The following is a 12,064-nucleotide window of genomic DNA, read 5'->3' as shown; positions in this document are numbered from 1 at the left end:
AATATTTCTGCTTTCTATCTCCGGAGCCTAGGAGAAGATATCTTTCCTACCTTCGTACAAATGGTGGATAACGAAGGACAACAGCGCATGCATGCTCGCGAAATGTTATGGTTATGGTGGTTCAGATTTGTCTGGCACCACACTCACCACATCACGGTTCTATGCTTGCCAGTTTCGATGTATAGACAAGCGTCATGTTTGTAAACAAAGGTGGCGCTGCGATCAGCAGGGTGTAGGCAAAAACGCAGCGTGCCTACACTGCGCCAAGCAACGCTGCCTTCGAAATCAGTTTGCGCGTGCGAATATTCTGAAGCGCAAGCTTCGCTTCTGCTTAGAAATAGTTTGGTGTATGCCTGGAGAGTATTTCAGCACGTTATCAGCCGATTACTGCTGGAATTACCTGACGAAGAGCGCTGCATTGGTTTCCTTATCCGTGGCCTCAACAGCGCGCGGCTACGGTGCGTAGACGACTACAGTGTTGATTAAGTTAAATTAAAACGAGAAAGCGCAATGTACAAGAAAGACTAATCGTCAACATTGCTCAACTCCCGGGCCTATAGCGCATGCAAGGAGTACGACGATGTGAATGACGAAGTGTGTTTTCAAATGCCGACTCTTGACTGCGCGCCTTTCTAGCTGCTTCAAGCACTTTCACTTAAGGAACAATATTATCGGCAACTATATATAGTGAACTAGAAATTACATTTCTAGCTCACTTTACCGAAAACTTAAGTTATAGAATTTCATATTTTAATAAGAACTCAATCTTTTAGTAATTGTAACATGTTCGCACGCATAGTGCGCTGGTAACCTATTTTCGCCTGCTCGATAAAAAAGACATTTGACGTCTGTCTCATCTTGCATGCGTAGCCAAGGTCATTCACAGTTTAATATATACATGAAGGGCTGCGAGAATGCTCTCATTTTTTTTTTCCTCTTTGCTCTCTAGGAGAGAAGCACGAGTGCAGATGCAAACTAACGTTCTTCACGATCGCTTGCAGCGAAATTTGCGCAACCTGCTGATGTTCTTGAATATACTTGGAAATTTTTTATTCGGACTCGCGTCATCTATTATGCTTATTTTACACCCCTTATAGTCGATTTCACTTTGGGACATTAAACTCCATGTACCATATATATACTTAAATATCCTGCTTGACCAGAGCTAGGTTGTACGTGGATATTTAATTCGTACGTTCGTCAGGATCATAATGACCTTCAAAAAGAAAATTTAAGACTATGAGAAATAATGCTGCGGGACTGCCTGGATCATAACGATGCTACTATAGAACCGGTGATGAAGAGTCACTCGAAACTCGCGAAAGTAAAAAAAAAAAAAAAGCGATTTTAGAATTAAGTCCGCGGGCCTGTAATATCGGCAGTATCGCCCTGGAGTGACCGCTCAAGGTAATTGCAGTTACCAATTCGCAGCAGGATTTGTGTCTTTTTCTGTGTGAATATATGCACCGGCAATACTGCAGGTGAATGGAACTAGTGCAGCTTCCCTGCGGGATCATACGCACACGGAATATCGCGTCTAAACTTTTTATGACTTGATAGTATATCAAAACGGGCACGAGCTGCAGGCGTTTACTGTTATTGCGCTCTTCGTCGTGCCGCCGAAATGTGATCATGACAATTAAGGGTTGCAAACGAACTCATCTAGTTGCAGTGCAGAAGTGCAACGCACGTTAGCCGCGAAGGTAATCCGTCACCGAAGTCTACTTGTCGCGCTCAAAGCGGCTGCCCTTCGCTCTCATCTTTATCCGACCGCAAGAAACATGTTCAAGCAAGTGCCATTTTGTTTTTTGTGCCTCTTGGCGCAATCAACCGCACCACAGCTTGCAGAAATATCGAGAATTATGCCCGAAAACGCAGCAAGCGCCGCGCATTCAATGCAGACGATTCGGGCTTTTGCCTACACCACGAAAGTCACTGCTGTCGCCAGCGCCGCCGCATCTCCACTGACGTCACGGGCTGACGCTTGTCTATACATTATAGAGAGTCAGCCAGATGCACGCGATGGCGGTCGGTGGCCGCACAATTACAGCACAAAAAATTTGAACTGCGATTGCTATCACATTTAACATTTCATTCAAATGTGGCAACTGACATGCTTCGAGTCAAAATACAGCTGAATTGACAGGTGCGTCTGTTAGGATGCGCTGCAAGACGGGATTTTGCCACGCTCGACTCTGCGGCAACCACGGTGGCACTCGTGTTGAACACGTCCCAGCCGAATTTGCGGCGTTGCAAGAGTGGCGGCGAGCCAAACACTTGGCAGCGCATAAGTGCACAGAAACTGCACCAGTGCCGCTGAGTCGGCTAAGTGCATGGGGCCGAAGCATTCATGAGACATATGTGGCCCCACAAGCGCATCCTACTGCCCTAGAAATGCGAAGAGAACGTTGTTTGTCTGTTGGGAAGTCACTGGGTTTAGAACCTACAACGCGAGACCTTATTCAGAAATTGCCAAAAATTCGCCATGTTGCCAATAATAATATTCGGTCGTCAAGGGCCTCTGAAATTCGCCAATTTGGCGAAAAGTAGCCACCAGTGGCGACACTGCACACACTGGAGAAAGCGTCTGCCACAGGCTGAACTGGCTTGTCTGTACATGCGTAGTGCATGCTGCTGCGAACGAAGATTGGGAAAGAGAGAGGAAGGGGAGAGATAAAGCTCGGCAGAAGAGTGGGCACACCCTAGCGCTTCGCTCTATCGCGTTTTTCCCCTCCCCCGAACACCATGGCTGCATTGGTTCCCTCTCGTTCCTTCACACACATGACTTGCAAACGTCACGTGACAGCGATCACCGCAGATGCGGGCCGGGCCGCCTTTGGGGAAAGGGCACGGCGGTGCCCTAGACCAGTCGTCGCCCAACTGCACCCTCTCATTCCTTATGCGCATGGCTTGAAAACGTCACGCGGCAAACGGTCGAGGGTGATACGATCGTCTTTGAGGAAGGCGCACCGTCCAATGCGTGGTGCAGAGTTCGATATATCGAACAACCGGTGAAATTGAGTTCGATATACGACGCAGCTTTTACATGGCATTTTCAAGGGGATATTCCGTGAATTCGATATAACCAAAATTTGAAATATCTGGGTTCGATTTATCCAGGTTTGACTGTAATAAGAACCAGCGAACATGGTGTAAGGAAAACTGAGGACGCGGCTGCGCCGCGCGTTTGCTTCGTGTCGCAATGGATGAAGCCAGGCCTTCTGGCACTGCGGCGCAGGTTTGCCGTGCTCAACATGCTGAAGTACAATGGCTACGAAGACAGCAGGAAAGCGACTCTGCTGATTCTGATATTGCAGCTAAACGGTGCAAGAACCTAAAAGCCCAAAGAATGGGGAAACATACCAAGAGTGTTCATGTAAAACGAATCATAACAAAGTGTAAAATGCATAAAAAATATAGCAGGGATAAGCTGTTGGGTGTTGTGTTTTATGGCGCATAAGCATCTAAGGCTAGTGCCAAACACATGATGAGATCTGCTGTCAATGCAGCAGATGGTAATATGGTAATTAAAACTCATAATTTGTTAAGAAGGTTGGCATCTTTTAAGAACATAAAAACGCATGATATATTAACAAGAGCATTTTCTCCTATGAGTAAGCTAGGGTGAAGAGGAATATATTCTGAATAAAATATTGGAAAATGCTTCTTTCTTAGTTCTTCTAGCTTTGTACAGGAATATAAAATGTGATTAATTGTGATAGTTTCTCCGCAAAGGTCGCATGTTGGTATTTCCTCTTTTCTAAGAATATAACCATGTGTAAGGTGTGTATGTCCAATACGGAGGCGACATAAAATGACTTCAGTGAATCGTTCTTGGTGTGTGCACGACTTCCATTCAGATATGACAGGTTTTACTAGGTGTAGCTTATTATTTTCTTCATTATTCCATTTAGACTGCCATCTATCTCTTAGCTTAGACTGCATCAACTTGACTGCTTCTTTGTAGGGAACGTGCACTTTCTTCATTTCTATATGTCGGGCTTGTGCAGCGCATATATCAGCGCTTTCATTTCCATCAATTCCTATGTGACTCGGAACCCAACAAAGCTTTACAGTATGTCCCTGGGTTGTGGCTGTTTTTATGCTGTGTATGATGTCACCAATAAGCGGTTTGCCTGCATTTTTATGATTGTATGCTGTTAGTATGCTCAAAGAATCAGTGTAAATGACACTATTCTCTATGTTTTCAATTTTAATTTTTTCTAGGGCCATGAGGACTGCATAACACTCGGCAGTGAAAATGGATGCACACTGTGGTAGCTGTACTGTTCTATTCCAATTGTTTTGGACCACTGCGCTTCCGATGTATTGTGCAGATTTTGAACCATCTGTATAGAATGCCACATATTCTCTGTACTTTTCACTTAGGGCTAAAAATTCCTGCAATATGTGTTTATGTGGTGTTTGGTTTTTCTGGAATTGGTTTAATGTGAAGTCACATACAGACGGCAGGCAGTACCATGGTGGAAGTGGATCAGGTTTTCGGGTAATATTAGGTAATGAGTTTATTAAGTCTAAAACTTGACATTTCTCTTCAAAGCGGAGCAGAAGTGGTTTTATTTTTTGAGGTTTGTTTATGAACAGTGTTCGAGACTGGCACTTTGTAACTATTGGGTAACAGATATGGTTTGGCAGTGAACGGATCTTTAAAATGTATGAGCATGTGAGCATGTTTCTTCGGCTTGTAAGAGATGGTTCATTGGTTTCTACATATAAGCTGTTTATGGGGGATGTCCTGTATGCACCAGTTGAAATACGCAAGCATGAATTGTGTACAGAGTCCAGTCGTTTTAAATATGACGGCCTTGCAGATCCATATATTATGCAGCCATAATCTAAACATGAGCGAACCACAGAGCGGTAAATTTTTAAAAGACATGTTCTGTCAGATCCCCAGTGTTTATGTGAAAGGACTTTCAATATATTGAGAGATTTCGAAGCTTTCTTTTTTAGGTTGTTTATGTGGGGAAGGAATGAAAGCTTTCTGTCAAAAGTTAGCCCTAGAAATTTATGTTCGTGCTTTACAGGTAGCTTAACATCATTAAGGTGGATGGTGGGATCAATGTGCAGTCCTCTTCTGAGAGAGAACAAAACAACTACCGACTTTTGAGTAGAAAACCTGAAGCCATTCCTATCTGCCCACGTTGCCAGTCTATTTACTGTGAGCTGTATTTGCCTCTCACATGTTGACACATTGGAGGATGTACATGCAATCTGAAGGTCGTCTACGTAGACAGAGTACATAACGGATTTTGGGATTATTTTTGCTATACTGTTAATTTTTACTATAAACAGTAGTACTTAAAATACATCCTTGAGGCACACCATTTTCTTGTATGAAGGTTTTAGAAAAGGTAGAACCGAGACGTACTTTAAATGAGCGTTGAGAGAGAAAGTCGCTTATACATTTTAGCATCCTGCCGCGAATGCCAAGCTCTCCCAAATCACGCAGGATCCCAAACCTCCACGTGGTGTCATAGGCTTTTTCGAGGTCAAAAAATACGGCAAGGCAATGCTGTTTATGGATAAAGGCTTCTCGGATAGTATTTTCCAGTCGGACAAGGTGATCAATAGTTGAACATGTTTTTTTGTAGCCGCACTGATGGGTGTCAAGAAGTTTCCGGGATTCAAGAACAAACAGGAGCCTTGTATTTACAATGCTTTCAAAAGCTTTTGCAAGGCAGCTCGTCAGGGCTATTGGCCTATAACTGCCTGGGGAGTCCGGGGGCTTCCCAGGCTTTAAGAGAGGTACTATAACGGCTGTCTTCCAGGCTTCTGGTATTGTTCCAGATATCCATATTTTATTAAAAAATTTCAATAATGCATCTACTGACAATGGAGTCAAATGAGCAAGCATTTCATAATGTATTTCATCTGGTCCTGGTGCAGTTTGTTTGCCGGCATTTAATACTCGTTATTTCTTCAAGTGTAATTAAACAGTTAAACGGTTCATTTGTGCCTCCAGCTATTGGGAGTCTTTGTTTTTCAGCTGCTGTTTTATACTTTATAAAGGAATGTGTATAGTGTGCCGAACTAGAGATTGTAGCGAAATGTTCCCCCAATATGTTTGCTTGTTCTTCTAGACTCGTTTGTGTACCAGGAGTTGTTAAAAGTGGAATCGTGAAAGGATAGTATTTGCCGTCTAGTTTATTAACCTGCTCCCACATTCTTTTAGATGTGGTTGAGCTATTTATTGATGACACATAATTTTGCCATGAGGCTTTTTCAGCTTCGCGGCGAATGCACCGTGCTTTAGCCCTGGCCTTTTTAAAAGTTATAAGGTGCTCATCTGTAGGATATCTCCGGAATATTCCCCAAGCTTTATTCTGTTTTCTTTTTGCCACTTTGCATTCTTGTGTATACCACACTTTATGGTTTTGCTGTACAGTTCCCGAGGACTGTGGAATAGCTAGGTGTGCTGCAGCAATAATACAAGCTGTAATCTCTTCATTCAGCTCATCTATGCTGAGATTTTCTGAAAATAATTTTATGAGGTCAGCTTTGGACTGGAAAAGTGTCCAATCTGCCAGGTGAAGTTTCCATCGCCGTGGTTTGGTTAGAGTGATGGATGGTGAGGATGTTAGACTTATTATGACAGGTAAATGATCACTTCCATATGGGTTGTCGAGAACGTCCCATTTAAAATCGGTGAAAATTGATGGTGAACAAAATGATAGATCTAAGCAGCTCATTTTTCCTGAGCTTGGGGAGCAATATGTTTGTTTACCTGTATTTAGGAGGCAGACGTTGTTGCACAGCAAAAAAGCTTCTAAAATACGTCCTCTACTGTCTGTTTGCTCATTCCCCCAAAAGGAGGAGTGTGCATTAAAATCTCCAACTAAAATATATGGTTCAGGTAACTGTTGTAAAAGTTCCTCTAAATCGTGAAGGGTAACAATGACATGAGGTTGAAGGTAGACAGAACATACTGTGATTGTTTTATAATGAACAACAGTAACTGTAACAGCTTCTAAATTAGTTTTGAGATGGACTTCTCGCGTTGCAGTACTGCTCTGCACAACAATAGCAACGCCTCCGGAGAGGCGACCTGCTTGTTCTCTGTCACATCGCAACACTTTGTGCTTTTTTAAAAAATTTTTTTGTTGAGGTCCCAGATTGGTCTCTTGTAGGCATAGGACCACAGGGGATAGTGAATTTAAAAGGTCTGTTATATCATTGTAGTTTCTTAAAAGTCCTCTACAGTTCCAATGGACTAAGAACGCCATTTTATATGAGGAAGGTAGAGAGACTAAGTTTTTTCTGGCCTGGTGATTCGGGCCTTTTCTTTTCTGGTTCGCTCCAAGGAGCTCCGTCGCCTGTCAGATGTTGACGGCCCCGGACGGTCGTCGTTTGTTGTGTCCATTGCGTCCTCGGACGTGCTGGACGATTGTGCAGACTGCACAGACACATTTGTGGTAGATCTCGCCGTTACTGGAGAGACCTTGGGGCCAGCTGACCTAGAGGCCCGTGCAGCCTGCTTTGGGGGTGGTGGAGCAGCCCCAGCTACTTCCACCGGGGACGTAGAGGTCCCTGCCTTAGGTGCGCCGTGTGTCACCTGGGCAGGTTCCAAGGACTGCTGTGACGCCGCCCCCTTTTGCGTCACAACAGAGTAAGTTGGGGTGTGAGTGGACGTGAGTTTCTTACGTGCTTCCCTGTAAGTGAGGTTTTCTTTGACTTTTAGTGTGATGATATCTTTCTCTTGTTTCCATGTTGGACAGGTTCGTGAGTAAGCAGCGTGGCTGCCCTCACAGTTGATGCAAAGATGCGTTTCGGATTCACAGTTCTCAGCGGGATGCTCGTGGGAGGCACACTTCGCACATGTAAGTTGGCCTCGGCAAGTCTGTGAGCCGTGGCCATACCTTTGGCATTTGAAACAGCGGCGCGGGTTAGGTATGTATGGTTTCAGTTTTATCTTCATGTACCCTACCTCCACAGCCTCGGGCAGTGTGCTCGATTCGAAGGTAAGGACTAAGTGCCTAGTCGGTATCTCTTTGTTATCCCGTCTGATTTTAATTCTGAACACATTGATGACATTTTGTTCTCTTAGTCCTTCAAGGAGTTCTTCTTCACTTAGGTACTTTAGGTCGTCATCTGAAATGACTCCCCTCACCATGTTTAGAGAGCGGTGTTTGGTGACATTAACTGGGCATTCTCCAAAGCTGGTTACTGTTGGGAGTTTTTCATTCTGATGATGGTACATAATTTCCAAGAGAAGGTCGCCATTTGGAAGTTTTTTGACATTGTATCCTTGGCCTATTGCTTCAGTCAATGTCTTGGTCACGACAAAAGGAGATATTTGCCTAGCTGTTTTTTGAGGGTCTTCACTGTGCACCACGTGGAAGCGTGGGAATCTGTTTGCATTCTTTAGAAAGAAGTTTGCAGTTTCATCGGTCCGTCCCCTTTTTCGGGAACGATCATTGGAGAGCAAAGAAGAAGCCATACAGTAAGTTTTTGTTCAGCCGGGGTGGCGGCCACCCACCATGGAGCCCAACGAGGGGACGGGACAGGAACTCGCAAAGCAGTCCATAGCAGGGATAAGCAGTGCTACGCACCTACTATGCAAATCGGCAGTAATTTTTTTTTCTTTTTGTGTGACATAAGTGCACTGGAGGCAGCAATACAACAGGCATGTTACAGTCGACGACAGATTTTTCGGACACCCAATTTTTCGGACATGCTTGATTCTTCGGACTTTTTCCCGGCCTCAGGACATACCTTATAAAGTCAATGTATTACGCTGCTCAATATTTCGGACACTCTAAGGAGGGCTATTCAATTTTTCAGACATTCCAAGCGTCAGCCAGGCCAACTGCCACACATTTTAAGCGGTGTTGCCGCCATCTTGTTTGTTTACTTTTTCCTTCGATAGCCTCGAAACTGGTGCCGGCCTTGTGTGACGCTCCTTAGCTAAGCACGCTGGATCGAGGCTATAATATTTGCCTAGCAGCTTCCGTTTCCGGGACGTCGCTGCCGGAGTGCTTTTTTTCTTTTAGCGTGATCGCTTCTACTGCCTGTTCCTCTGTGTGTTTGCCGTGTAGGCCCAGCCGTGGTCATGCTGATGCGAATAGTACAACGTTCTGTCGCTACTGTGGCTCGCATTTTATTGAATCGGCTTCAGTTCTGTTTCCGGATTTCATAAGATTTTTTTTTTTTTTTCTCGTGCACCACGACAGCGAGAAGGCACTCAACGGAGTCGGTGTTGTGATTCAGTGTTTGGTGGTTGTGGTGTGCCTCGACAGTGGGAAAACCTACTCTGTAGATTTGCTTGGAGCACTTAGTACACTCGCCGATGTGTGGAAGTCTGTAGCACCCACAACGCTGCACAATTGCTTCCGTGACGCGGGATTTGTGCTGAATGACGAGTCGGCTGCCTTGGACGAGGAGTGCGTCGTAGAGCAGTTGTCAGGCAGTGAGCAGTTCATTCACGACCTTCGCACTGCTGGTGTCGAAATTCCATCGGCCGTCTCGTTTTCAAAGTTTACAGAAGTGGACCCCCAGTTGGAACTGTGCTCTGGGCTCATAGATACAGGAATTATTCGCCAAGTGCTTGTGGAGTCTGAGAGCGAGGACGATGATGACTCACCTGCAGCAGCGCAGCCGACGCAAGCTGAGCTGATGCAAGCGAAATTCAGGTGGACCTGTTAGCACGGAAGCAGAGCGTGGTGGAGAAAAGCATTCATGACTTTTTCCGGCCTCAAAGTGAATAATAGGCAACAATTTGAGCTTTTTTGGTGCACATTTGTTTTTTCGGACTGTCCGATTTTTCGGACATTTTCGTGGTCCGTTGAGAGTCCGAAAAATCGGTCGTCGACTGTAATATATTCAGGTGCATGCTTCATTTCCTGTTCTACTTAGTCTCATTTGGTTTATAGGGTTTATGCCCCAAAGGAGCTCAGGCTATATAACCACAGGGAAGAGCTCTGGAAGTTCTGATCCCTTTGGGCTCTTTAACAAGCACTGGCATCACACAGCACAAGGGTGGCATACTTTCAACCTCAAACGAAAAGCAGCTTCCACGGCTGGGATCAAACACTCATCCTTGGTTTAGGCAGTTGAGCGCCCTAACCACCAAGTCACTGCAGTGAGACTTCCCCTTTAGTAAAAGCTAAGTGAAAGAGATAGGTACTTTTTGGAATCTCTCATCACTTACCAATGAAAGGCTAGGCGCAATACTCCTACCTTGGTCGATGGCTTCACAGGAGGTGGGTCATTCCAGCCTGGTGGTGGCGCATTGCCAAGTGAATTGGAAGTCGGCAGAGGAGCTATACTAGAGGCTGCAGGTAGCGGTGGAACTGGCTGAGCGGTCTGAATTGTTGAGTTAGATGAGACTGCACCGGTAAGGAAGTGGACAAAGAAACACAAGAACATAACGGCATTCCACTTTCACCAACTAATTGCACCTACATCCAATAATTTTGCCCATCTCAGGTTAAAGAACCCCAGAAAGCAGGAATTTATCTAATTCCTGATCAAGGGTGGAAGTAGGCTTCAGCATTTTGGAGAAGCTAAGGAAGCAGAAAAGCGTTTTGGAGCATGTTTTTAGGGCCAAATTCTTTTTGATAATTCTAATTCTCAATTCCCGGCATAAAATATTTGAGTTGATTCCTTTTAATTAACAATGTTCAATGCTTTGCTGACTACGCTCACATTATTGACAAGATAAGAAAAGCAGCCAAAACATATAGAGATGCTTAAAATAACACACCTGACCAAAGCAACCATCTGGCAGCTATTTGAACACTAGCTTCTACATTTCATTACTGAATGTAAAGTTTGAATAAAAGCTTTCAACTATTCTGACTTCATAGATTCAGACATGGATCTACCACTTCGATGAGCTCAAGCACTGCCACTAGATGAGAGTTCACATCAATGAGCAGTATAGTATTTGTGCTCTTTGTCACATACAAATCCTTTTTTTTTTTCTTTCAAAAATGGACGTAGCGCTAACAACACATTCACATGAAAGGAGACACGGACAAGCACTCTGTCCGTGTCTCGGATGAGCGTTTGTCTGTGTCTCCTTTCATGTGAATGTGTTGTTAGCGCTACGTCCATTTTTTAAAATGCTGCCCCAACTGGACCAGCAATAAGTCCTCCTTAAATCCTTTTTGATTCTGCACCTATGCTGATAAATTCCTGGGCACTGGCCAGTACTGCCTTCAGGGAGGATAAACAACACTGAAGGGTAGTGTTTCCCCCTCCAGATTCTTCTCTTCAAAGCCTCCTGCCAGTGACTCCTACTTCCACTTGAACGACCCTGGGTCTTCCTAATTTCAGCACACTGACGATAGGCCCTGTATGGCTTTCCAACACTTTTCGACGCCGGGGGTTCCTTAACTTCAGTACACTGGCCCTCTATGGCTTTCCAACACTTTTCGACGCTGGGGCTTCCTTAGCCCATTGGCTTCCAAGGCTGGTGATTCGCTGGCCGCACCGGCTGAGGCCAAAGTCGCTTTGGCCGGCGAAGCGCTGGCTGCTCAGAGTACGGTTACTTTTGCCGTTATTCAGTGTTTTCCACCAGATGGACATAATTGTCCACTTTCTGAGGTAAGTTTTGTTGTTTTCTATCGAAACAAAGTTTGCATTTAACTCTCTTCCAAATATAGCGTCGTGGAAGAAGTGCTGTTTGACGGCAGAAGAAATTCTGAATCTTGTATTCGAGAGTGATGCAGACAGTGACAGCTGCGATGCAGATGATTATGTGTTAGATGACAAGAGTGACCGGATTACGGACAGTGACAGCGACAATAAAGACAACTTGTGTTCTGCGCAAGAGCCGTGCGACTCTCCGCCACCATCTCCGAAGGCGCGAAAACTGGAAGACAGGCAGTGGGAAACGGACGACGCAGCGGAAAAGGTTGTTAAGCACACCCTTTTGTGGCCAACCAGGCATCAAACAGGCCATCCAGCTCCAAATAGGTGCAAATCTCAGTGCTCTGGCAATGTTCAATGCTCTCCTCGGAGAAGAGATTTGGAGCACCATCGCATTACACATAAATGTCTTTGCATGTGAATAACAGCGTTTGCATCCCGATCCCAA

At 44.9% G+C, this 12,064-nt stretch overlaps 1 protein-coding gene across 4 annotated transcripts in view; it reads right to left on the bottom strand.

Annotated features, from left to right (window-relative positions):
- The window catches only part of Sec31 (COPII coat complex component secretory 31), a 182,666-nt gene that overhangs the window by 29,724 nt on the left and 140,878 nt on the right, over positions 1 to 12,064 (bottom strand). For all 4 annotated transcript variants that reach the window (XM_084588119.1, XM_084588121.1, XM_084588117.1 and 1 more), the window contains exon 22: positions 10,201 to 10,349. In XM_084588119.1, the coding sequence (XP_084444245.1) occupies positions 10,201 to 10,349 (149 nt within the window). The remainder of the gene's footprint in view (positions 1 to 10,200; positions 10,350 to 12,064) is intronic.

This window comes from Amblyomma maculatum, chromosome 1, assembly GCF_055883805.1.
Source record: "Amblyomma maculatum isolate TAMU_Amacu chromosome 1, ASM5588380v1, whole genome shotgun sequence".
NCBI lineage: Eukaryota > Metazoa > Arthropoda > Arachnida > Ixodida > Ixodidae > Amblyomma > Amblyomma maculatum.
This window is presented reverse-complemented; position numbering and strand designations above follow the sequence as displayed.